Raw genomic sequence first — 24,358 nt, 5'->3', positions numbered from 1 at the left:
TTTTAGTCAACATTAACAACAAAAATCCTAGATAATTCTGAATACCAATCAAACTAGAACGCAAAGAGAGATGCAGATGTGGAGTGTTAAGCAAAAACAAATTAAGTTAACCATGGTTATAAATTTCTGTATTGTTACAGATTAATTCCATCATTAAACCCCACGCATATCTGATAACGAGCCTGAAACAGTCCCCACCTTGACTCTTCAATTTGATACGGCTTTTAGGATTTGTTTTGTTGTCATTAGGAACATAATAAACGTCTCTCACCCGTGGACGAGCACTTGAGCAATCCAAGCGTTCTAGTTCCCAGAATCTCATCGCCGTTTAGGTCCACACACCAACACTCTTTTGTTGACTTGTCACATTGTATTTCGCTGTAAGAACCATTGGGCTTACACATAATCTGCGGAGCTGCTGATAATGATAACTGCGCTTCGGCTTGCCTCTTTTGACAGTCAGTTTTGAGAGTTCCTGTAAGTAACCATCTGATAATCATACCAATAGACAATGCACACATAAGAGAAGCAACTTAAGGTGTCCCATTTTTTCGTCTTTTCCGTGTCTTATAAAATACGTTGAAACAGTAACCACGACGAATCAGCTATGACTTCACCAAGTGTAGTTAAACATCTTTGAGCTGGCATATCTTAAGCTGTGTCCACTAAGGGTTGAAAAATGAAGGCTTATGTGGCTTATATGAAGCCTCATTTGTGTAAAATTGGAAAACGTACCTCGATCGGTATCACAGTTTGGAAGTCCATCTCGTAATGCGTTAACACTGGTGCCTCTTATCTGATTCCCATTCTCATCCACACAGTAACAAGTGCTAAGATAGCACTGCAGTTTATTGTAACTCCCATCTGGCATACATAATGGTATTGCATGCCCCTTCAGCGGAGTTCTCCACCTTTCTTGATATTGCTGCTGGCAAGGCGTCAAAGGATCATCTACAAAAAGGAAAGCTTTATAGTGTACTGCGATATATTACATTGGTTGACCATAATGTATGGCAATTTTTAGGCACAGTTTCTTGGTCGCATTTCAGATAAAATAATGAAGACGAATTTTTAATTCAAGCCGAAATTCTCCAGACAATACAACGTCTGAGAGGTGTGGGGGCTTGGGTAAGGTGTAATTCGTTTGGGTTGTGAGACATTCCAGATAGTTCAACGAACTCTGGGTGGATGATTAGTTTTCTTTCACTAGCATCTTTCTACGTTGACCAGACAAAACTCCATTATCCCCATGATGGCAACTGCGAATGTTCTCTTATGTAGGAAAAAAAAAAAACAGTACAATCGAGATTGGAAACAATCGATTCCTGATCACCGCTAATGATATCTTTCGATAAAGTCGTCGTTGCCTCTTCAATCTTTCTCCATTCACCTTATTCCAAAATGGCCACCATTTTAGCCTTCTTTTGTTTGCTTGCAAATTAGTCCTTGTTGCCTCGTTTAAGGTTGAACATTCTTTTAGATTTTCAGCTTAAGAACGAGGCAACAAGGGCTAATTTGCAAGCAAACAAAAGAATACTAGAATGACAGCCATTTTGGAATGAGGTATATTAGATGATAAGGAATAATCCCTTTTCAGAAGCCCGCCAAGGTTTATTTCACGAATTATTAAGTTTTAAATTTATCTAAACTTAATTCACCTATAATATGGACGTCTCAGAAACAAAGTAAATAAGAACTAAATTGGTCTGAATTAAATTTGGCTCACAAAGCCTTAGTCACTTGAAATTGTTTCTTACCCAGAGTAGATTCTTTAAACATCACAGAAAAAATAGAGTGAAAATGGAGACCTTGTGGTTACCAGTTACCTTGATCAGGACATTTTACTGGGCCTTTTGATCTCGTATCTGGTAATTCCTTGCCGTTTTTGTCGACACACCAGCAGTCAGCACTTGTGGAATCGCACTGCACATCTTCATAACTCCCTCTTTTGCATCTTGGAACATGTTTACTGCCTTCCATCAAGCTTTTCTGAACTTGCTTTTCACAATTCGTAAGAGTCTCACCTGAATCAAAGAGGTTTTATCGTCTAGACTTATTTCCGGGGACGGAATCAAAACAAAGTTGTTAAATAAATGAAATGAAGATAACTCGCGCAAGTCTCTGCAAGAATCTCTTAAGCCTTAAGATAAAAGTCATTCGAGTTCAACTCTTCCAAATCAATTCACCTCCCACACAGCTCAAGCAAAGCATCATCAACGCAGAATTTTAACAGTGTTAAGTGAAATTGCGCTCTCTAAAAATCATGCTAACCTGGATCTTTGCAATCAGGCCTTCCTCGACCAATGTTTACCTCCGTACCAGAGATAGGTATACCATTCTTGTTAACACAGTAGCACACGGAGCCATGGCATTGCTGTGCTTCAAAGTTTCCATCTGATGTACAGCGTGGGGTGAGAGCTCCTGGTAGTGGATTTGCTGCATAATCAGCAAGTTGGCTCTCACATTTGGTAAGAGCTACATGATGGGATGAACAGCAAACATTAATATCAGAATGCATTTTCAAAGAAAAACATGCGAAAACAAATGACCTTTCTCCCATATACAAACGGTTGAACTACGGAACGGAGATACGTTGTACTTCCCAATGACTTTTCGTAGTTTGTAAACGTTTGATGGTAATTTGCCGCTTTTCGGTGATTTCACGAACGACAAACAAAACCCTTTGTTTATTTATCTTTCACACCTCTTGAAACTTACCAGGATCGGGTCCACACATGACGTCGCCATCGGAAATACTCTTCCTGCTGCCATAGATTTCAACACCACCTTTGTTGACACAGAAACAGTATGTGCCGTGACATTGCTTCTGAGCGTAACTTCCATCTAGGTTACACTGGGGTAGATGCCTTTCTTTCAACAGCCAGTTTCTTGCCTTCTCGGAATTTTCCTTCTGGCAAGTCGTTGATGATACACCTGGTTTGGCATCAATTGCAAGGGGAAAAAAGCCTTAGAAATTCTATTCACTGTCGAGCGCACACAATGCATGGTTAAAAGAAAAATGAATCACTGTTGGTGACTGACAAACTGCTCAGAAACCAAAATTTGCTTTGCAGTTCTAAGATATAAGGAGTGTTTTTCTTCTCTACATACCTATAACAGGACACGATAAAGATCCACTTGTTCGCGTTCCAGGAATTTCATAGCCATTCTGATCAACACACCAACATTCCTTAGAGTTCGAATCACACTGTATTTCCTCGTAATCGCCATTGGCTTTACACTTTGATCCAGGGCGCTGAGGCACAACAAACTGGTCTGCACCATTGTTAAACCTTTGACACACTGTCACTTTCGATTCTTCAAAATAAAAAGAAACATATTGTGTTTACGCGGATTGTGCAAAGTATTTTACGAAACTAGAACTTATAGTAATTTAGTTTGAGCAAACCACCTTGATAGATAGAGTTTAACCTTGCCAGAGCAAAAACATTGAAATTGTAAACATAAATCAACTGATACCCAGTTTTTTCTTTGAGAATCGATCGAATTTCCGTCTCTAAGCGAACATATCTCTCAACATAAGCAACTAAGCGAAACAAAATTAATTACATGTACAAAAGAAGTGTCAATTATCACGTTAGGTCCATTCATCTTCATCAATGTGCTAGTTACGAAAGTGATGTTCTGATTCTTCCAATAAGCAGAGTTGCTGTATGGGTCTCAACAATGACGTAGAAGATACGGTTTTGACTTCAAATATTCGCATGAGCCCATCTCTTTCAGGCAATGTGGCCCAAGTGCCCTGGGTAGGCAAGGAACTACAAGAAGCACTAATACTCCAACTCTCACGTTTCTACGTGGTCTTTGCCATTTCTCGCACATTTGACGTTCCATTCCGTCCTAAATTGCTTTATTTCTTCTGCATGCACTTCTCTTTGTACAAGTTTCACCATGGCCACTGGCCGCCTCCGTCAGATACTTGTCAATGTTTGTGTTCTTGTCTTACCGCAGCTAAAGGTACGTCTTAAATTTCAGGAGCCAGGTCATCTTTCGTTGGAGCAACTTCCAAGTAGAATACTTCAAGACCAACTCATGCAATCTCTGTTGGATAAAGTCGGTGTGAATATGGATGGACCTTTGTGGAAGAGTTCAGATTGTAGTAATTCCGCGCAATTCATTGCATTTCCGTTTCTCAAAGTGCTTATTGCAACATCTCAATTATAACGATGTTTCTCTGTGTCTTGGCTACTGCACTTTACCTAATATTAGCCTCAGATTCCAATGCTGTTGGGGATGAAAGGTTAAACTCCGTTGCATCGGGATTCAAGACACCCCTTGATTGTTTCGTTGCTGAGTTAACTTGTGACTTCGATAGTCTTTCTTACGTCATTTCGTAATCCACGTTAACATCTTCGATGTTTGGGTCATCTGATCCAAGGTTGCTCTTCTTTCTTTAATTAATAGACCTTGCTAACAGCAGCAGCGATGGCACGTTCAGCAACGAGCCTTGCATCTTCCACTTTGTCAAGTTGTGTGACTCTTGCTTTTCATCTAGCTTCTTTGGACTTGGCTTCAAGGATTCTTGCTCTGGATAAAGAAGTAGCTGCAAGTGGAGCTTTACTCTTTTTAGACTTAACACTAAGTTTCAGAGAATTACTGCCCCTTTCCTTAATTTCTGGCTTGCTATTCAGCATCAAATGAAGATCTCCAAACAACTTAAAATGTCTATTTCTTCGATTATTTCTTACATTTCTGACTAACTAGTTCTACGTTCTTGTTTAGTCTTGTTAGAGTTTTCATTTTAGCAATTTGAGCCCAAATTTCTCTCACAGATTTCTTCCGCTCACAGTCATTTGAGCAAGTATACAAGATTTATCTCTCTCAGTTGACTTGCATAGGGGTATGACAACAGCGGACTGCACACTGACTACAAATAGTGCTGATAAACAGTATTTCAGTCTACGCACCTACTTTAAAACGGTTAGCTTTTAATACCTGTGATTTAGGGTTAGTCTGTGGTCTACAGTCTGCAAGTGTCAGACAACGGACTTGCATTGTATTTACAACCTTTAGAATTATTTTCCACAACGGAATTGTCCGCGTCCAGGATTCCTTGTCCACGGCTCAAACTCCATAAAAATTCATAAATAAATTCGTAGCGTCGCCCTCCTTCATCACATAGCGTGACTCCGTCTGAACACTTCCTATCACTCTACATCTCCTACGGTCCAAAGTTGTCGCTCCCGATTTGCCCGGAAAGTCAACTAACTCTCTGTTAATCGCACCGGAACATACAACACTTCGATTCAAATTACAAACCTGCTCAATGCTTTCAAACAATATCTTCGAGGTACGTGACGGAAAATAACTAAAACCCACATTGCTTTGGTGCCATACTCGCTATAATCCTCCAAATAAGCGGCGACCGGAGAAATTTCATCAAATTCAAGATGCCAAACACGATCCAGAAAACTGCAATTTGACATAACTGTCGACCCAAACAAGTGCAATTCGAAGTAACTGTTTGTGTTTTCGATTTTTATTCCTGTATTAAGCAACAATAAGGACTAAACAAAGGACAAAGTAACGTCTGGCGTCATTACTTGGAGTAAATCTGCTCCTCTGTTCGAACACACGTATCAACTACGAAAAAATAATTGGAGGGAAGTAGAAAACAGGCTGCCCATCCGCAAACGTGAATTGAGCAATAATAGACCTCTTTCATAATGACGGCCAAATAAAACATTCTTCTGTTCTAATCCTTATAAGCCTTTCTCGCCTCGCTACTACGAGCAATTTTCAAATGAATACTTGTTTCAAAATGAGGGCAGTAGGTCTAATTAACAAATACAAAAGAATGTAAGGGAGGGCGCCATTTATGAAAGTGGTCTTACTGTTTTCACTAAATTCTAAACTCAAAGCTTCGAGGTTTTCTGTTTTTCTTTTTTTAATCGACGCCAGGTAAAAAATTTCTTAGAAGTAAATCTTTTACCAGTTTTAGGCTCCGTAGCATTTTTCGTTATGAGGAAACAGCATTTTATTTTGAATTTTCGAATTTTCGTCTTGCGTGATACCAAGACAGTAGTTGAGATAAAGCTGCCTGATTTCAAAAACAATTGCGCCTAGTGATTTTTGGCGAAATTAAGCATTACAGGCTGTAGAAGACATGTTTATGCTCATTTAGTTCATCTCACTAGCAAAAAGAGAGGGCTTTCATCGCAAACTGAGCTCCAGATGTTTTGTTGATTCGAGGCCGGCATACGGAGAGTGTAATCTGCAGGTTGCAGGTCATTATTATCAATATACGCGGCCACATAGAAAATCGGCCTCTTTAAAACACAGGCTCAGCGGGCTGCTAATGCATTATCAGCCCTACAGCTGATTGGTTCTTGCTTCAACTTTGTGATATGCCTATTATTTATAGACGATTTTACGCATTTTTTCGGTAATTTTAAATAAGTTTTGATAACGTAGTGTCATTTGCGGCCCGAGCTACGTGGGCGCAAATAAACAATATTCCCGAAAAAAGTCATGTTATTCCCTTATTGTTTTACCATTACTGAGACAACCCAAACCTTTACAAAAAATTCTAACCTTAGCCTTAAATATTATTAAAAGCATTAGTAAAAGTTTGGGTATTTCAGCTGTTGTGAAACCTGCTGTTCACACCTTCCAGCCGCCATTTTGGCGTCCCTCCGAGGAACACCAACATGGCGTCTCCATAAAAAGCTCTGTAAAAGTGAGTGACATGTTTCCGTAAATAACGTAAACACGATGCACCAAACAGACTTGCGACTTAAAGGAGTTATTTATGTATTAGTCTTTGACAACATTTAATTTTCTTGGCTTCTTTCTTTGAACGGTTTCGGGTTTTATTTTTTATTGCGTGACAGTGAAAACATTCTATATGTAGGGACTTGGGCTTCGCTTGACAACTAAAACATACCTTTCGTAACAGCGTGGGTTATTTTTGGCTCGACCTCTTCAATTCCACTGAAAGGATTTGTCCTAAAGAGGTAACCTTCCTCACTGGCAGCTCTCAAGGCCTCTGGACTATCAGCTGAAGGGTCTATTGTTGCAACATAGACTTTTATACCTTTATCCTTCAGCTGCATTAGTCGATGACTCCACTGGCCCAAGGGCCACTCTCCACTGACAACAAGAATTATGACCTTGACAGAAAAAAACAGAGTTGACATTAGCATACTTGGGATCCAACTAATTTCAGAGATTCGCGTGTTACCAAACAGGTTTTAGAGATTGGGGATTGATTACAGCGGTTTATTTCGAGCAAACTCTGAGTTACTTCTGTTTCTTCGTATTGAGAATGATACCAGCGAAAAGGTGTATAAATACAAATAAATATTGTTATTTGGAAACGTTAAGACAGATACATACTATTTATCTATGTTGCTTTTACCCTTGAAAGAAGGGAATAGAATATGTCAGCACGACGACCATTCTTTAATCCAAACTCCGCGACAATGGAAATTTAATATTTCCTAAAAGACTACGCTTACACGCGTAAGAGTAGTGTCCAAAACGATCCACGATCACACCGTAGAAAATCGGGAACAAAGTTCCCTGCGAATAGTCCCGATACAAATCTATATGGAAGTTAGCTTCCTACGGAATTAAGATGTAAAACCCATCTTTTCTGCTACTTGACAATGCTTATTTGTTGCATTGTTTACGTACTTGTTTCGATGCTTGGCGTGATCCATTCCTTGGTGCAAACAGTTCATCATTAGCTACTTGGAACGCCCGATCAACCCTACTCTTTGAACCTCCCAATGGGGCCACTTTGGTGATGAGGTTCTTCACTACGTTTGGATTGTAAGGTCGAATATTAGCTGCAGGAAAGGGCACGGCTACCGAGGCTGAGGAGCTGTAAATAATAATACCGACGTGGGTGCCACTCTGAGATACATCCAAATTACCAACAATCGAGGAAACTGCATTTAGCGATTTCTGCCAGTTTGTAGAACTTGATGAATCTACCAGGAAACCAACGTCTAGAGATGGAACATGACCTAGGAAAAAAGGAAGCGAGGCTCTCAGTTATATTGTACTTCATTGTTTTTTATCTCGGGAAAGTAATATTACGCACAATTACAAGGGAAGCACCCACGACACCTTAACACTCATTTAACGCGCACTGCACAATACTACAGTTGCAGTGAAAAAGCCTACCTTGGCGCATCATATCAGTCAGTTGAGAGGACAGAATAGGCAAAGAGGAGACTGCATCTGCTGTAAAGATGTTTTCTGGTCTGGAGGCTATAACTGCTAACTCCGAAGGCACAACACTCGACCCAATACTAAATGCGAAGACTTCCACACCAGCATTTTGAAGTTCACCTGCAGCGTCAGCTAAAGGGGTATGCTGGGGTTGATGCATGTCTTGAGGCCCAGTGACAACTAACAGTGCAATCTGGAAGCAGAAGAACATATCTCATCTCTGTCTAGATTGACATTTTGAGAATCATGGAGCTCAAGTTTTAGCTGGCATTGATAATAATCAAATCTGGGCATTTTAGATTTCGTGACACAAGGGAAAAGCACGACAAAACTAAATGCTATGCAATGGGAATTCACTTTAGCCTTAAACACTTTGATCACCTTCTTGGCATTGGGTCTTGAACCTTCCTTGGTTGAAAACAGGTCAGTAGCAGCCCTTTGAAGAGCCAAATCAATGCGTCTTTCTCCTAACATCTGTGATATAGGATCTATAAACTTATTCACGTTATCAGCTTCCAGGTCTTCATCCTTGATTGTGTTAAAATATAGGGCAGTAGTTGGCTTGGAGGTAAAACGCACAATGCCAATTCTTGTACCACTGGTTGAAGCAGAGACACCAAGCCCATTTACAATTCTTTTCAGGAAGTCAATTACAGAAACCCAGTCGCTGGCTCCAAGAGTCAAGGTTTGGTCAACTATTAGTCCAACGTCCAAGGGTCTGATATCACCTATCAAAAAACATAACACGACATTCATCGAATCCTTTAAGAAAATCCTCATTGAAAGAAACGTATTTGCAACAGAAGCAATGCAAAGTGTATTACATCACTGCTTGGATCACAACTGGAAAACGTTTTCTTCAATCTTACCTTACTAAATAAACGTCAGTATTTGATTAATCACCCCGATTAAAACGCCTTTTTTTTTTTAAGATCGGTACTTCAATTTTGCGAATAGAGTATGCATAATTTACTTTAGAAAAGAAGGAAGCGAAAGAAAACCATTTTTGAGGTTACCTGGTTGAGTTGCAGTGCAATTAGGTCTTCCATTGGATATTAGGACATTTGTTCTGGGAATCATAGCACCGTTTGCATCTACACAAAAGCATTCATCATCTGCGCACTGCAGCTCGTCAAAAGCGCCATCAGATTGGCAACGTGGTGTGTAGACTGAAAGATCCCTCCCTTGGTATTGCCTTTCGCATGCTGACACAGTCGTCCCTGAAATTGAGTATATCAAGTCAATGCTTCCGATGACTGGCCTGTCCTTTATATTCCGATAATGAAATACAGGGATTGTTACGTGTCTCTGCGGAGATGCATTATGATCCTGGTTCCCTAGGCTGATCCATTTTTTCATCAGCAAATCTCTCAAGGGCTCAAGGGATGTCACAAAAATTCTTTTCATTCTTCTATTTATCACTAGCTTCAACTTGTTACACATGCAGTTCGTTAAGTGTGGGTGTTAATTACTCCTTGCATTATTCCTTAGCGTATTGCGTATTATCTACCTTAGTGTTAGTGAACTCCTTAAGTGTTAAGTAGTAGTGAAATGTAGTCCCGTCTCAAAAAAATGTATCGCGTATGTTGTAAGTAATTGTTTATGTTGTAGTTATATGTCGAATGTGCATAAATGTATGTCGTTGGGGAGTTCGTGGGTTTTTTTTTTTTCGAGAAGAGAGCGAGCAAGGAAGAAGATTCCTGAACGAACACCTGGGGTCTGGAAGAGACGGGTTTGTCACAGCTAAGAGCCATTAGTAGGAGCTGTGGCGTAAATTCATGGACAAAATCCCTTTGTCAGAGGCGCCCAGAGTTAAACTACAGGGAAGAAACGAAGAAAGAAAGCTAAATGTTGAGGACTGTGTACAGGAGTGGCAAATACAGTGAAAGAGAAGATGTTAATTGAAAGACTGGAATGTGATTCGGTGAAGAGTAGTCTATTGAGGTGTACAATTAAGGCAACGTTTAAGGAATGATTTAACTAAGTATTACTTTTAGGAATTGAATCAGTTTTGGCCATTTTAAGGTAATTTTAGCATTAGGCGTAATTCTTATCACTAACTAGATTATTCGTTGGGCGACTCTAAGGCATATTTGGTTACAATGTGTTGTGCAATCGCGGGAAGGGGTTGGTGTGTGTTTCTTTTGTTTTCTAATTTTTATACCGGCCCACTTTCACAAGGGGGTCACTTTACGCTCCCGCTACCACTTCTAGTTGAAGCGAAGAAATAAAACCAAGTGGCTCACGAGATAAAACCCACTATAAACATAAAACTCGATGATGTCTGACCCATCAATCACTAGTTACTGGGTTGCCATATAAGGCAGAATATGAGTAGAATTTTGTCCGTTTTATTTATATTTTAATTTTTTTTCCAGTGTCGGAAAATGGAAACGATGCGCAATAGGTCTTTCCTGTCACTCCCCTGCTAAGTATTTTCTTTGTGCATAGAGTCTTCTTCGCGTACCTTTAATAAGCTTAAGTGGGTAGTAGAAATTATCCGGTGAATAAAGAACAAGCAATGGCGGCGAAGCCGATGTAACGTGAATGGTGTTTTATTGGGTCTTTAAACAAAATATACCCTTGTGGAGCTAAAGAATGGAAGGTCAATTAGATAAACAACACTGGCGGTGAAAATTTAATATCTGGAATCTTAAAAGCGACGAACAATTGTATCTTTCGCCGTCGGATATCAAAATGACCTGTATTTCTAATAGTTTATGTGCTATTATGTACAACACTTAAAGCAAATGGCAAATATTCTGGTAACGTTTTCTGGTTTCTAGTTGGATATAGGTTTAACAAACTCAGAGAAGGAATCGAACACCTTGAGTGGAGCTGTGTTTACAAAAGTCGGATCTCTGTCGTCTGGCTTTTTATATTTATTTGTACATAACTCTGTACAGTCGTCAGGTAAAAAACAATTGGATATTTAACTAAGTCTTGTTAGTCGAGGCTTATATGAAAGAAAGCTTGTTGTCCATTTTTTTGCTTCATTATTCAAGAAAAGCGTTCTTCAGCAAAGGGTTTGATCCTGAACACTGGTGAGAATTTTATTTAGTTGCGTGTGGTTTTTGACACGCAGTGTGTTGCTTGTTTGCACGCTGCCGCAAGCAATGAAATAGGAAAGTTCTTTCCTTCCCTCTAATAGCAAATATGCTGTGCTTGTTTCAATAAAAGTTATGGCTGGAAAAGGTATTTGTGACATTTTTCTGTCAATGTGGATTGATCGTGTTGGAATATTCGAACTTAACTAAATTATATGTGGGTTTATATTTGATATACGAGTTGTTTTCATAAAGATTCCACGAATTTTTAGCCATTTTGTATTTCAAGTGTTCCTTCTTGCAAATGATTAATAGGCAAGCATAGTTTTGACGTCACAAAATATTTGTTTAGTCGTTCTAGTGAGAAATAAAGTTTATTTGGGAAGACAACAATTTTCATTAAGCTTATCTACAGCTTCTTTAGGTGAATTTTTACGTTCTTGATTAAATTTAACTTATGCAGCAAAACTTACAAACCAGAAGCTATTTCAAAAGTGAGTAGTGTTTCTTTTCCGGTCAGAGCAGCTCTTGGGGATTAGAATATCCCACATTCGAGCTCTGTTAAGGAGACATTAATCGGGAGCTTAAGCAAGAGCGTTTTTGAGACGCGGAAGGCAACCGGAAACGAGCTGTTTTCCCTTTTAATTTGTCTGCGCACAACCACATTTACATTGCTTAGTATCTTTTCTCCATTAGAAATTACTGGTTAAAAAATCTGAGAGACATCATTGTCCTGGAACGCGAAATGTTCTCTTCGGGTTGCCGTCCGCGCCTCAACAACGCGCATGCTTAAGCTCCCTAATTGTCTACTGTCGTGACGCGTGGCTATAAACGTTTCAAATTTAATTTCGTAAGCACATTAAGCGTACGTTCTGAGTTTAGTTTACTGGATTACCGTTTTGAGCCGCTGTTGTTTACCGATTGAAGGACATTGCTATTCCACCGAGTTCGCCTCTCGCTTCCGAACAAGCTAGATCCCCTGGCCTGCTTTTTCCAAGGTAGGGGTTACCAGGAGTGCCTATTGGATTTCTAGCCTTTTTTCCTTTTTATTTTCGGATTGGCCCTGCAAGCATTACTCCTGGGAAAATCCAGTTTCAGTACCCCAGTGCCCTCTGTTTTTGTGTAACACGTACAACAGGCAACCCAGTTTACGCTCAGGGAGCGTCTAGTTGTTATTTTGCCTGTGTTTTTTGTGGGCTGCTTGTGTTTTTTGTTGGTTTCCTGTGACCACAGGAGGATACTTGTTAAACCAAAACTTTCCAGTGATAACAAACTTCTTATGTGGATTTTACGTTTGAGACCAACCCCACACGTATTATATTGGCCTCTATGTACTTCACTTACCACCTTGAGGACACCTCAAATACTTGATGGTTCGCGATCCTGCCAATTCAAGACCAGATTCGGCTACACACCAGCATTGCTTAGTCAGAGACTTGCACTGCACTTCTTCAAATGATCCATCAGCCTTACATTCAGGTCCGGGCATCATAGAACGTATAAATCGGAGTTGTTCATTTTGACAAGCAGTTGCTTTTATCCCTAGAAAGAAGAAAAGGTACTAACCCATCTTTAACTGCGTTTACAGCGCGTCCACAGGATCTTCGCAAGTACGATACACCAAAGCCATGCTTTCATGCTGCATGCTTCAATAAGGTAGGGCTGGTTTTGCAAGTCTCCAGAGGAAGATTTCTTTGTTGTTCTTTTCACCACAAATCATGCATCCCAAGAGTAGTTATTAAAATAATTGAAATTTTTATACCTGTGTCATCACATGATGGTTGTCCATATCTGATATGAAGACGAGTGTTCGGTTTTTCTTTCCCTTCATCATCAACACAGAAACAGTATGACATATCACACTGTTGTTCTTCAAAACTTCCGTCGGGTTTACATTGTGGTATCAAGGCATGAGGTGTATAGTGGCTGATGGCATGTTGATAACGTCGCTGGCATTCCGAGAGGTTCTGGTCCGGTGTAGCTGGGAGGAAAGAAGAGTTTTAATTGGATCACCGTCTCCGCATTTGTAAACACACAAGTCCGAAGTGTCATTTAATTGAGAATTCAGTGGATATCAGAATGGAGGGTACATTTTGACTATATTTCACAAGGACAAGAGATATTTCACGTTGCGACAGATAATTGCACACGCCGTTCCAGAATCGAGAGAGGATACAAAAACGTGACCGAACACAAATACAACAGGATATCGATCAAAAGACATGAACACTGACAACAAGTAAAATGACCCAAAGTGAAGAAACCGAGATCATATTCAAAAGTTAGCAAAAATATCATCTGTGATAGGAAAAATATTCCATAACCTTTCATATATCAACCTAAAATGGCCACACCTATCACTAAAAATGACCTGTCCATTATTAAAATTCTTGTTTTTTTTTTAACATGATGCGCAGCTCTTTTTTTTTCTTTTGACATGATGCGCAGCTCTGGATGCATATTCTGGTTTGCCTGGGACATAATGTGCATTGCATAAATCACAGTGCATTGGTGGGCAATCGCAATGTTCTCGGGCTCCCACAGATGATACTTTCACACTTGCACATTTTTACCTGTTCTGATGTCATAGTCAAGGTCCGGTGTAACTAATGAAAAATCACTCCCCGCATATGTGTTCTCTGCGACATCATTCAATTGTGTCCTATCCACTGATGACCCAATTCCAACAGCGTAAATTCCAACGCCATTTTGACTTAATTGTCGCGCTACCGATGTCCAAGTATCTTTGTATTGGATAGGCCATGGCCCACTGGTAAGGAGGATTATCACCTGCAACAGAGAAAATTAATTCCTTATGCGACATAGGTAATTTATAATCGATTGATAACCTTAATTTATGCATGGGTGTTTTCAAAACTTGTGAAACACTTTAGCTGCGTTGGGCAACGACTTAATATCTTTACGAGTTATTTCTCCTCTCTCAGTACCAAGTCCAAAGGTACTGCTAAGCCTGTAAGGACAGATACTACTCCAACAAAGTATCTACGCTCCGGGAGACGAACATCTCACGCTGGTGAAGCAAAGTCAAGAGTCTTAGCGGCCTAACTGCTTCGTGAGAGTCGTGGTGCGAAATGTTATCTGACGCTACCCCCTCAGTTGGGTCCCTTGGTGAGCGATTCAACGAATTCCTCCTCAACCTGACGGTGAACTTCACCCCATTAACAGCTGCCGCTCCCTGTTCAAGCCCCGTCCCAGGAGGATTCCTGGTCACATCTCGGAGCGCATGTAAAGCCCTTCGCAATATCAAGTTTAAAAAAATCCCCCGGACCAGACACCATCCCCAATGTCATCTGGATGGACTTTGCCTTCGATCTTTCCCCAGTCATCAGTGAACTGTATAACGCCTCCCTTACCGAGGGCTTTATTCCGGACAAGCTGAAGGAGTAGCTAACACATCCTCTACTCCCAAGTCAGTGGAAGATGAGCTCCGTCCTATTAATCTGACGTCCCAGCTGGCTAAGGTCCTTGAAGGGTTTACATTGGACTCTTTATATAGGCGGGTTGTAGACAAATTAGATCCTAAGCAGTTCTCTAAGAGCGGTAGATCAATCACTCATGCTTTGGTTTATTTTTTTTGCATACTATACTCGAAGCGTTAGATAGTGGAGACAAATATTTCCCCGTCTTTTTCGCAGACTTCTCTAAAGGATTCGATTTCGTAGATCATAAGGTTATCTTGCAGGAACTGGAGCTTTTAGGGGTAAAAGGCTATATTATTCGAGAGTTTTTAATATCTAGATCCCGACTTGTGAAAATTGGTGAAGCAGTTTCTTCACCGGTTTTCCCTCACGGAAGAATACACCAACGTACTAGGCTCGCTCCCCTCCTGTTTGCTATCTTGGTAAATGGGTTGGTGAGGGAAAGGCCAAACAGGGTCAAGTATGTTGATGACACTACCATCTACGAGGTTATCCCGAGGTGCTCGCCAAGCTATTTGCCAATAATAGTGAACGATATCTATATATTTGCGTCCGATCAGGGGATGCGGTTTAACCCCACTAAGTGCCGCGAGTTTATTATCAACTTTTTGCATTTTTAACCGTCCCCCCTTGGTCCGTTACAACTGTCGGGGACCACCATTAAATAGGTTTTACTCAAAAAAATTCTTGGGGTGCATATTAGTGAAGAACTAACCTGTAATACGCATATTAATTATGTATTTAAGAAGGCTAACAGGATCTATCAGGAGTAGAAATCAATGACCTTGTTCAGATCAACTGTCCGCTTATAAGCTTGGAATGTGCCTCTCCAGTGTGGTCTGATTTACCAGACAATCTAGCCTCTGCTATAGAATCTATACAAAAGAAGGCCTTAAAGATTATTCTCCCTGATCTTAATTATCTTGATTCTATCTATCTATCTATCTATCTATCTATCTATCTATCTATCTATCTATCTATCTATCTTTCCATCGCATTTTGATCGGTTCTTGTCTATGATCTAACTCAGGTTACGCTTAATTAGTTACAGCAAAAGGTCATGACGAATGCTTTATCGGTTTTACGAACTTGAGCCAAGGCCTTAATTTCCTCAGGGTTCAGGTGAATATGACAGTTGAGATGACGTTCGGACATGCATCCGCTGCACGATTTTTAGGGAGACCTCAAATGATCAAAGAACAGTGAACTAAGACCCACATTCAAACTAAAACAGCCCTACCTTTCTAGCTGCCACCCTTGATCCAGGCTCTTTGCTAAACAGCTCATCTCTGGCAAGTTGTAGAGCGAGATCAACTCTTCTTCCTGACCCACCCAGTTGAGATGTCTGGTTTATCAATACATCCCAGCTTTCTGTAGCATTAAAAGGGATTGCAACCTTGGCTTGGTTACTGAAAGTGATGACTCCCACTCTGGAACTAACATCGGACACCTTGAAGTACCTCAAAGCACTGTTCAGTATGTAACTCTTCCACAGACTCCAGTCAACTGCATGCGAAGAGTCAACTACGTAGGCTAAATCGACAAATGCAGGTTGTGGTAGGGAACCTGGGAAAATAAGGAGAATTTATATTAAAGTACAGTAGGTTGCTGTTTAGGTCAAGAGTTTTGGTAGTTCGGGTAATGTTTTCCTGAGGCGGCAGTTGCTAAATCTTTTAAAGTCGCCTCCTCTGAGGAGAACACTTACCTCTTGTGATTTCATTCATAAGAGAACTCGTTTTTTTACCAGGGTCATCATAAGAACTAAGGATGTAGGCATCTCTTTCAGGATTGCCGACAATGCTTGTCAGTTGAGGTAGCCGAACTGATTTCCCAAGCCCTAAAGCATAAATTTGAATCCCCAAATTTGAGGCCTTCTGAGCAGCCTGCAACCAATCCAAGCTTTGTCGATCTTGCCAAGGTGCTGCTGTCAGGACGATTAAAACCTATGGATGACCAAGATACTATTAGTTTTTTTGTCCTTTGTCGGGTCTACGATTTAGATTTAATTTTTGATTTACAGACTTTGCCAGTCAAGCTGGCAGAGCGCCACAACAGCTTGCGCCAATTACTGTGGCCACTTTTTTTTACCCTCCCAACCTTGATACTCAACAGAAGACAGACCACAACACCGGGAACTACGTGCCCTACTCTTAGCGACAAGTGTGTGGGTTCTTTTACGTCCCTCAGAATTATAGACATTGAAGGCTTGTGAGACGGGACCTCCGGCTTATCGTCCTTATCCGAGAAGGCTTAGAAGTCTAACCACTTGCAGATGTAGTTACAAAGGCAGCACTTTCTCTTCAGTTATTTAAAGACCCTGAGTGTTGATCCCGCCGGAGTTGAACTCACGACCTCCCGCGCGACAATCCGGCGCTCAACCAACTGAGCCACCGATGCGCGGTGATGATGTTGGGTTTCACCAAATTTGAGAATTAGTGCATGTGGGTGTTGAATGAGATTGATTCAAGAATGGTCTCCAAAAAGAATGTACGCATGATATTCCCTGAATTCCTTTCTGTTGACTTGTGTGTATAGCTTTCATCTGAATGTTAAAAAAGCTAACGCTTTTAAGTGGAACAGCCGCAAGAAATACCATCAATCGATCGATCCATCTATCTGCCAGAATCTGGAAGGTTCACCAAATGTGTGTTAGGGGATGAGAGGCAATGTAGGCCTTGTCGACATTGCAAAGAAGGGAATCAGCACGCAATTGATTTTGTGGCCAGATGACCATCGAAATAACGTTTGACGGCAATATTTTATGTACTACACATATGGAATTCGACGTGAAAGGCAAAAGTTGTGGTCAAATCGATCGGACACCACAGAAAATATCCTCGCGTTATTCAAGTTTTCACCCGTGTGAAGGTCCGGATCAACGAAGAATGCTAATAGTTTCCGACAATTTTAATGGAAAGAAGATTTTGTCGTGCACGAAAACAAGGGAAACCTTTATCCATGGGAAACAGACATGTTCAGCGATCAGCCGGTGCGTTGCATGTTATTCAAGTTCTCATGTCACGTATCGACCTCAAAATCAAACTGTATTAACATGTGCAGGTATTTTATTTTGTTCTTTGATTTTCGTTTTTCTTTCGAATGTTAAACAACGTGATTCCTAAAGTCGCAATCTTGAACAGCGAGTCGACAGTTTTGACTTACGATATTTATATTTTAACAACTTCGCGTAAATTGTCGATGTCGTTAAGATATTTTTACCACTGCACAGAACTTTAATAGCGTGTATATTTTTAGCCGCGGTAAAATAAAAGGGACATTTTTATAAAGCAAACGTAGTGTTTGGTGTATTTTTTTATGTTAGTGTTTGTTTTGGAGAAGCAACTTTAGCTACTAACAAAATCCAACTTTTTTGTGAACGTCAGTCGACGCCGCTCCGCATTGAAATTTTGAAGTTGTCTTGTCGATCACGAAAGCTTTGTATTTAGGTTGACCGCTTTTGTGGGAATTCATCTCCTGTGGGAATATAACATTCGCTCTTTTGACCTTTTTGATAGTTACATTGTAAGATAAAGATTACTTATATAAAAAAATGCCTTGCCAAACGAACACTCTTTCGCCCAGTTGCGGGATCAAAATATAACGAAAACACGACCCAAGTGGGAAAATGTTTGTCCACGAGTGCCACGTGACCAGAGTGAACCAAGGTCTTTTCACAAGGACAATGGAGGCAGAGAAGAGAGACCCAGGTAACGAGGTTGCGTGCAATTACTAATGCGGATGCTCTGCCACAAATGTATGTCCCACATGTCCTGGATGCGACGAGTTCTTATTCCAGAAAGGGGAATGAGATGGTAAGATGTTGTCGGTGGTAACAATGGCGAAAAAGAAGGTCAAACAACCATTATTAACAGAATTATTAACGTGTTAAGTTTGAACTCCTATTCCTTTATTAACGAAAGTAGAATTATTTAGAATATCCTTAGTAAAGTTTATTTTGGTGGTTTCAAATTCACCTTATCCCACATTTATTTTAAAGTGGCCCTGTGATCAAAAAAACCACTTCCTTTTTTCCTTCAGATTTTGAAAGTGTGTTTGCTTAACACCTGACTGGCAAAATTTTGAGCTTTGATTTTTATGCAAAGGCCGTTTACTTTGAGTGTAAGTTTTGGATTTCACGGTACGCCATTACTCACGTTCAAAACTGACCGATTCGACCTCAGAAAATTAACCTTAAAATTTCAGTGTGTGAACGCAGCTTATTATATATGCAAAACGTGAGTTTAAACGTCTGAAAGCCCAAAACCCCCGTGCTGCATATTAATTCTGCGGCGTACACACGTATTGCATTCTCAAACTAGTGCGCCTTTGACGTCATTTTCTCCTCGATCCAGCTCTCTCAAGAACATAATGTTAGTAATGGCGGACCATTAAATAGGAAAATTACAGTTAAAATAAAGAGGTGTCTTTTTGAAATCAAAGCTTGAAACGTGGATCACTTAGTGTTTTGTTAACATAGTTTTGAAATCCAAAGAAAAATATGAATTGATTTTTTGGTCACAGGGGCACTTTAAAAAGTATTTTCAGTCTTGTGCCACGTCTTGTCTGTATACGACAATACTACCTTTTTAACTCCAACTCTTCCACCTTGTTGACTGGAAAAGAAATCTGGTACCAACTGCATTGCTTGTGTAAAGTCTTCATTTGTCCCTCCCTGATGTTTGGCTTCTTTGATGGATTTTAGGATATCGTTTCTTGAACCACGGAGTGAGTTGAGAGGGATTACAACTTTTGCAGTGTCGCCATAAGTAATCATTCCAATGCCAGTGCTTAGGCTGACCTCGTCGTAAAAATACTCTACCAAATCGGCTATGATATCTAACATGCTCTTCCACTCCACAGAATGAGAAGAATCCACGAGAAAGGCAACATCCATTCGTTTTGGATCACCTACACGGACGAATAATCTCTATTTATGTCATGTCTTAGGGTCATCGTCGGCAACTAAAATCTCCCATATCATGCATAATCCATTCGTTAAAGGAAAATACTACTCAACGTTTCAACTACCGACAAATACCGACCATCCAGCAAGCAAACATTTCTTTAAGATTAAAACATAACGTTGCGAGGAAGGGTATATTAAGCTGTGAAATCCATCAATAATTCCCAGTAGTGGTACGTTAGATTTGCACACTTACACCGGCACGCTTGCACCAGGCTCAAACTCAGCTCTGACCACTGGCTGGCTGGACGGGGGGGGGGGATTCAAATCTACTATGGTGCTTTGTAGACAGCCCCAGTTAGGGCGTTCTTAATCATTGGATTGTTGTTTTCAGATCATTTAAGTGGAGAGTTTTTGAACTAGCGCGATAGCTAAGCGCACGTCCGTGAACAAAACCATTTACAGTTTTGCATTTCAAGCAACGTATATATTATTATATCGTTGTATGAATCACCAAAGGGTTTAATAAGGGTACAGTAAATTATGTTACCTGTAACACCAGTTGGGATGGGTTCTGGTAATACATAATCTGTTATCAGAAGAGCGTTTTCAGGTTTGAAGGTAATGCTCTGAAGTTGGTCCTCTCGAGCACCTGGTTCAATTCCGAATGCGTAGATTTCAACCCCTCTGTTTCTGAGAGCCTGTGCACTGTTTTGCCACATTTGCCCATGGGTGGATGCCCATACTCCAGCTGTAAAAACCACCAATACCTGAAACATTGCGAGAAGGCACGTTAGAAAATACAAGGGTATGTAGCTGCAACTGACAAGGCACTATGTTTGTCCACAAGATGCACAAAGCACCACTGCCTGGATTTTGTTTTTACATACTTGTAAAGCCACATGTCAGAGATTTGTCTAGGCACTGCTGGGAGAAAGGTCGGGAAAGAGATGAAGCGAATAAATGTTCCATTTTCACATCTTCAGTTTTCCTCAATTTCAATCTCTTTTATTTTGCCATTTGCAAAGGATGCAGAAAGCTAACCTTATAAAAGACTGAAAATGAAACAATCAAGTAGTTGAATGTAGAAGAGCCTTCGGTAGATGGGATTAGAAATGTCAAAGGAAATACATGGAATACCAATGCTGTAAAGTCGATTTCCATTTATTCATAGTTTTTATTTTTATCTCGCTTCTGTTACCTGACGGGCATCTCTTCTTGCGCCAGCCTGGTGAGTAAACAAACCATTGGAAACAGTTTCAAGTCCTGAACCGATTTTTCGGTCGCTTCCTTCTTGCCTCTTCAGGTCATCAATTGCTTGCCAGATAGAGGCTTTGGTGTAGTTTGGACTTCTTGATCTTAGGAATGACAAGTTGACAATACTACTTGATGCAAAAGTCGCAATACCAACATGATCACCATCAGAGGAAATGTTTCTTGTTTCAACGAAGCCCTTTAGAAGAGCCTGCATTTTCTTCCAATCCACGGCACTAGATGAGTCTACTAACAGACCGAGGTCCGTGGGAGGATCGTATTCTGAAAAAAGGCAGGTTAGCTTCTTCAACAAAGACGAAACTTCACTTGTACTCATAACTATTTTCGCTAGCCGCCTTTTCCATAACTATCCTTCCCCTTTCCTTATTTAAATAGCACCCACATTAAGATACTCTTTGCAGGTGTGATTTGCTTGACGACTAACCCAAAACTCGAAGCAAAACTCTCTCTCTCCTTTTCCTATTTCTCGAACACGAAGTAACATGCAAGTATTACCCAAGACACGTGCCGTACACAAAAGCTGCGAATCTAACACTTAAACAAAACCCGATAGTGGGCCCTTTGCAGCTGAGGGATCACATGGTACAAAAAACCGCCATACTGGAAGGCAAATTGCGCACCACTGGGACATCCAAAACAAAGCAAGTTAACCCAAATTTTCTTTGTTTCAGATGTCCCAGCGAGCAATTTGCGTTCCAGTATGACGGTTTTTGTAACATGTGATCACAAGCTTGAAAAGGCCTATTACGAGCAGCACTACGGAAATAAAAAAGATATGCAATAAAACTATTGAGACGTTTTGAGAACCGGCGTAACGTATATACAAAGCTAATGAAGTCTCTTTACAAAGAAAAATAGACATAGATATGGGGTTTTTACAATTCATTAGCCAGACGTGACACTAAACAACAGCAGTTAAAAGATAGGTGACTGAGGAATTTCACTTTAAAACTGGTTCTTATTTCCACTTACTTCCGTCAATAGACGATAATAGTCTTGATCGAACACTGCCAAGTTGATCGTATGAGTCAACTAGGAACAAATATCTTCCCCCTGAAGAAATGTCTCTCATTTGCGTAACAGATGCATCCTGCCCAACACCTACAGAGTAAATTTCAACGCCTCTGTCTTTTAAGGAAAGTAGCACTCTGGATCTATACATTTTTGAATCCCGATCATCTTTCCACTGTCCACCAGCAATCACAACAAGGACCTGATTGAAGGAGACGATAGTAACGTTTTATTAACAGAATTTTCACATACTTGCTCTTCACCATTACTGGTTAAATATGACTACCGAATATTTACTATTACAATATGAACTACAAAAAATTGGTATAAAATAGGCAGACAAGCAATAGTGAACGGGCCCATTTACTCTTGTAGAAGTACCTATGCGTGGTTCCTTAAAATGTAAGAAACGTTTTTGTGTTGTGTTTCAGTTCTTGTAAAATCAGTAACTCTTGCTTGCATCTAGATTACACCAGTTTCCCCTCGTTAATGGACAGTTGAATCTCAATATTTCGTCATGAAACATGTATTTCTGAAGTCTATCCTCACACCTGATTTTGCTAGCAAATTAAACTTGAGAAAAATTATGAATCACTGAGCTAAAATAATTTTCCGACGAAGTAAGCTAGTCTTGGTTAAACAGAATCACTGACCTGCACACAATAGACTTCTACATACCTTTCTCGCTTCATCCCTCGCCCCAGCTCTGATGTGAAATATGTAGCCAGCCATATCGAGGCCTTGATTAAGGTCTCTCGTGTTTTCACCTAGCTGTTCAATTTCATCGATCAGTTGTATTGCAGCAGCCTTGCGGTATCCATTACGACCGTGAGTGGAAAAATTAAAGCCAAGAGATGCTGTGGTAGCATAAGACATAAAGGCTACGTGCCCTCCCTTCGCAGAGATGTCCAAAGAGTCAATTACACCTTTTATGAAACTAAGTGTTTTCTTCCAGTTTGCCGATGTAGATGAATCAGCTAAGAAGGCAATGTCTAAAGGCTTTTTGACATATCCTATAAACAAGAGAAACTACACCAATTAAGAAGATCTCACTCCATAAAAGTTCCATTTGTTTGCGTTTTAGATCCAAGGGGGTAAGCATGTTGAACTGGTTATGGCAACACTTTTAAAAACGTGCTATATGAAAGAAATCCTCTAAAATAACTGTCGGTTTTAGCAGTCAAAAATTAAAAAGAGCTTACATATGTTAAAGGTGAGGGAAAAATCAAATCGAAGACGACAGCTTTGATAGCGTCAGGCCTTGACACTCTCTCCTTGCGTCGAAGAGATGCTTGTCAGAAATTCGTAGAGCTTGCCCGCGAGCAAGGTCCGGTCCAAGTGCCGCGACAAATTGCATAGATACTCGCCCAGGTCAGGTAATAGGAATTTAGTTTTGAAGCAAGCCAAGACCAAGAGGTTACGAGACTTGTCTCGGTTAAATACGCTTAAGACTAGGGCTACATTGACTATTGAAACCATATTCACGTGTAATCAGTATATTTATGTATATGTATGTTGTATTTATGCAGCTACAATGTATAATTCAGGGCTATGAACTGCAAGACATTGCAATAAAGAAAACATCATCGTCGTCATCATCATCATGACCGAAAATAGCCATTTTGTGTTTACTCTTGGCATACCCGGAAAACTGTTTCCGTTTTTGCAAAAGGTTTTTACACTCACTTATTTTCCGGTTACTGTCCCTAGCATAAAACGACGTCAAGTATTCAAGAGGTGCGAGTGATTCACGACTTCTAGCAGTCCGAGGTTTTTTTTTTCCAGGAGTCCTTCTGGTTTATTTCACTTCACGAAAGTAATTTCAACAAGAACATGCGTAAAGCCTTTATATACCTGCAAGGGAATTGATAGCCTCACCTCCAATGATTGCCTGAACTAAGTCCTGCATGTGACCATCTGCCGTATCATATGAATCCACCCTGAAGATGTTACTGTTTAATGGGATAACACCTGACAGCTGTTCTTGTGTTGGCGTAGAGCCGATCGAGAAAGAATACATATCAACGGGGAGATTCTTTAAATTATTAGCTTGAGAGTTCCATTGTGATTCATAGTGAGGATTCCAGTTACCTCCAGTTATAAGAATTAGCACCTGCAATGGAAAAATTGGAAAATTCATTTACTTACTTAACACAAATATTTGGCCCCCTAAAAGGCTAGGGTATGGAGATCTCTCGAGTCACTCTAACCAAAGTGGTTTGGACAATATTCTCTAAACATTGAAATTGCATAAGTATCCAGTAATGGGCATACAAAAGTTGGTTTTATCAACGGAGTTGATAATGTAAATTGGCCACCGTACAGAGAATCTGAAAGCTGACGTTTCGAGCGTTAGCCCTTCGTCAGCTAACGCTCGAAACGTCAGCTTTCAGAATCTCTGCACGGTGGCCAATTTACATTATCAACTCCGTTGATAAAACCAATTTTTTGTATACTACTTCCCCACCGATGCAGCACCA

General features: G+C 40.3%; 1 protein-coding gene across 1 annotated transcript in view; it reads right to left on the bottom strand.

The window, feature by feature from the left end:
* LOC138007322 (uncharacterized) overlaps nt 1-24,358 on the bottom strand; it is a 227,884-nt gene that overhangs the window by 182,805 nt on the left and 20,721 nt on the right. The window contains exons 21-42 of the mRNA XM_068854143.1: nt 23,757-23,991; nt 22,557-22,891; nt 21,840-22,080; nt 20,794-21,128; nt 20,143-20,362; nt 19,272-19,597; nt 16,395-16,632; nt 15,930-16,255; nt 13,823-14,039; nt 13,012-13,230; nt 12,594-12,791; nt 9,219-9,422; nt 8,584-8,930; nt 8,155-8,395; nt 7,660-7,994; nt 6,908-7,133; nt 3,112-3,318; nt 2,719-2,934; nt 2,272-2,475; nt 1,827-2,024; nt 736-951; nt 272-475 (exon numbers count right to left, since the gene is read on the bottom strand). Coding sequence (XP_068710244.1) covers nt 272-475; nt 736-951; nt 1,827-2,024; nt 2,272-2,475; nt 2,719-2,934; nt 3,112-3,318; nt 6,908-7,133; nt 7,660-7,994; nt 8,155-8,395; nt 8,584-8,930; nt 9,219-9,422; nt 12,594-12,791; nt 13,012-13,230; nt 13,823-14,039; nt 15,930-16,255; nt 16,395-16,632; nt 19,272-19,597; nt 20,143-20,362; nt 20,794-21,128; nt 21,840-22,080; nt 22,557-22,891; nt 23,757-23,991 — 5,488 coding nt within the window. The remainder of the gene's footprint in view (nt 1-271; nt 476-735; nt 952-1,826; nt 2,025-2,271; nt 2,476-2,718; nt 2,935-3,111; nt 3,319-6,907; nt 7,134-7,659; nt 7,995-8,154; nt 8,396-8,583; nt 8,931-9,218; nt 9,423-12,593; nt 12,792-13,011; nt 13,231-13,822; nt 14,040-15,929; nt 16,256-16,394; nt 16,633-19,271; nt 19,598-20,142; nt 20,363-20,793; nt 21,129-21,839; nt 22,081-22,556; nt 22,892-23,756; nt 23,992-24,358) is intronic.

Source organism: Montipora foliosa, chromosome 1, assembly GCF_036669935.1.
Source record: "Montipora foliosa isolate CH-2021 chromosome 1, ASM3666993v2, whole genome shotgun sequence".
Taxonomy (NCBI): domain Eukaryota; kingdom Metazoa; phylum Cnidaria; class Anthozoa; order Scleractinia; family Acroporidae; genus Montipora; species Montipora foliosa.
Note: the sequence above shows the minus strand (reverse complement) of the source record. Positions and strands in the feature narration are given on the sequence as shown.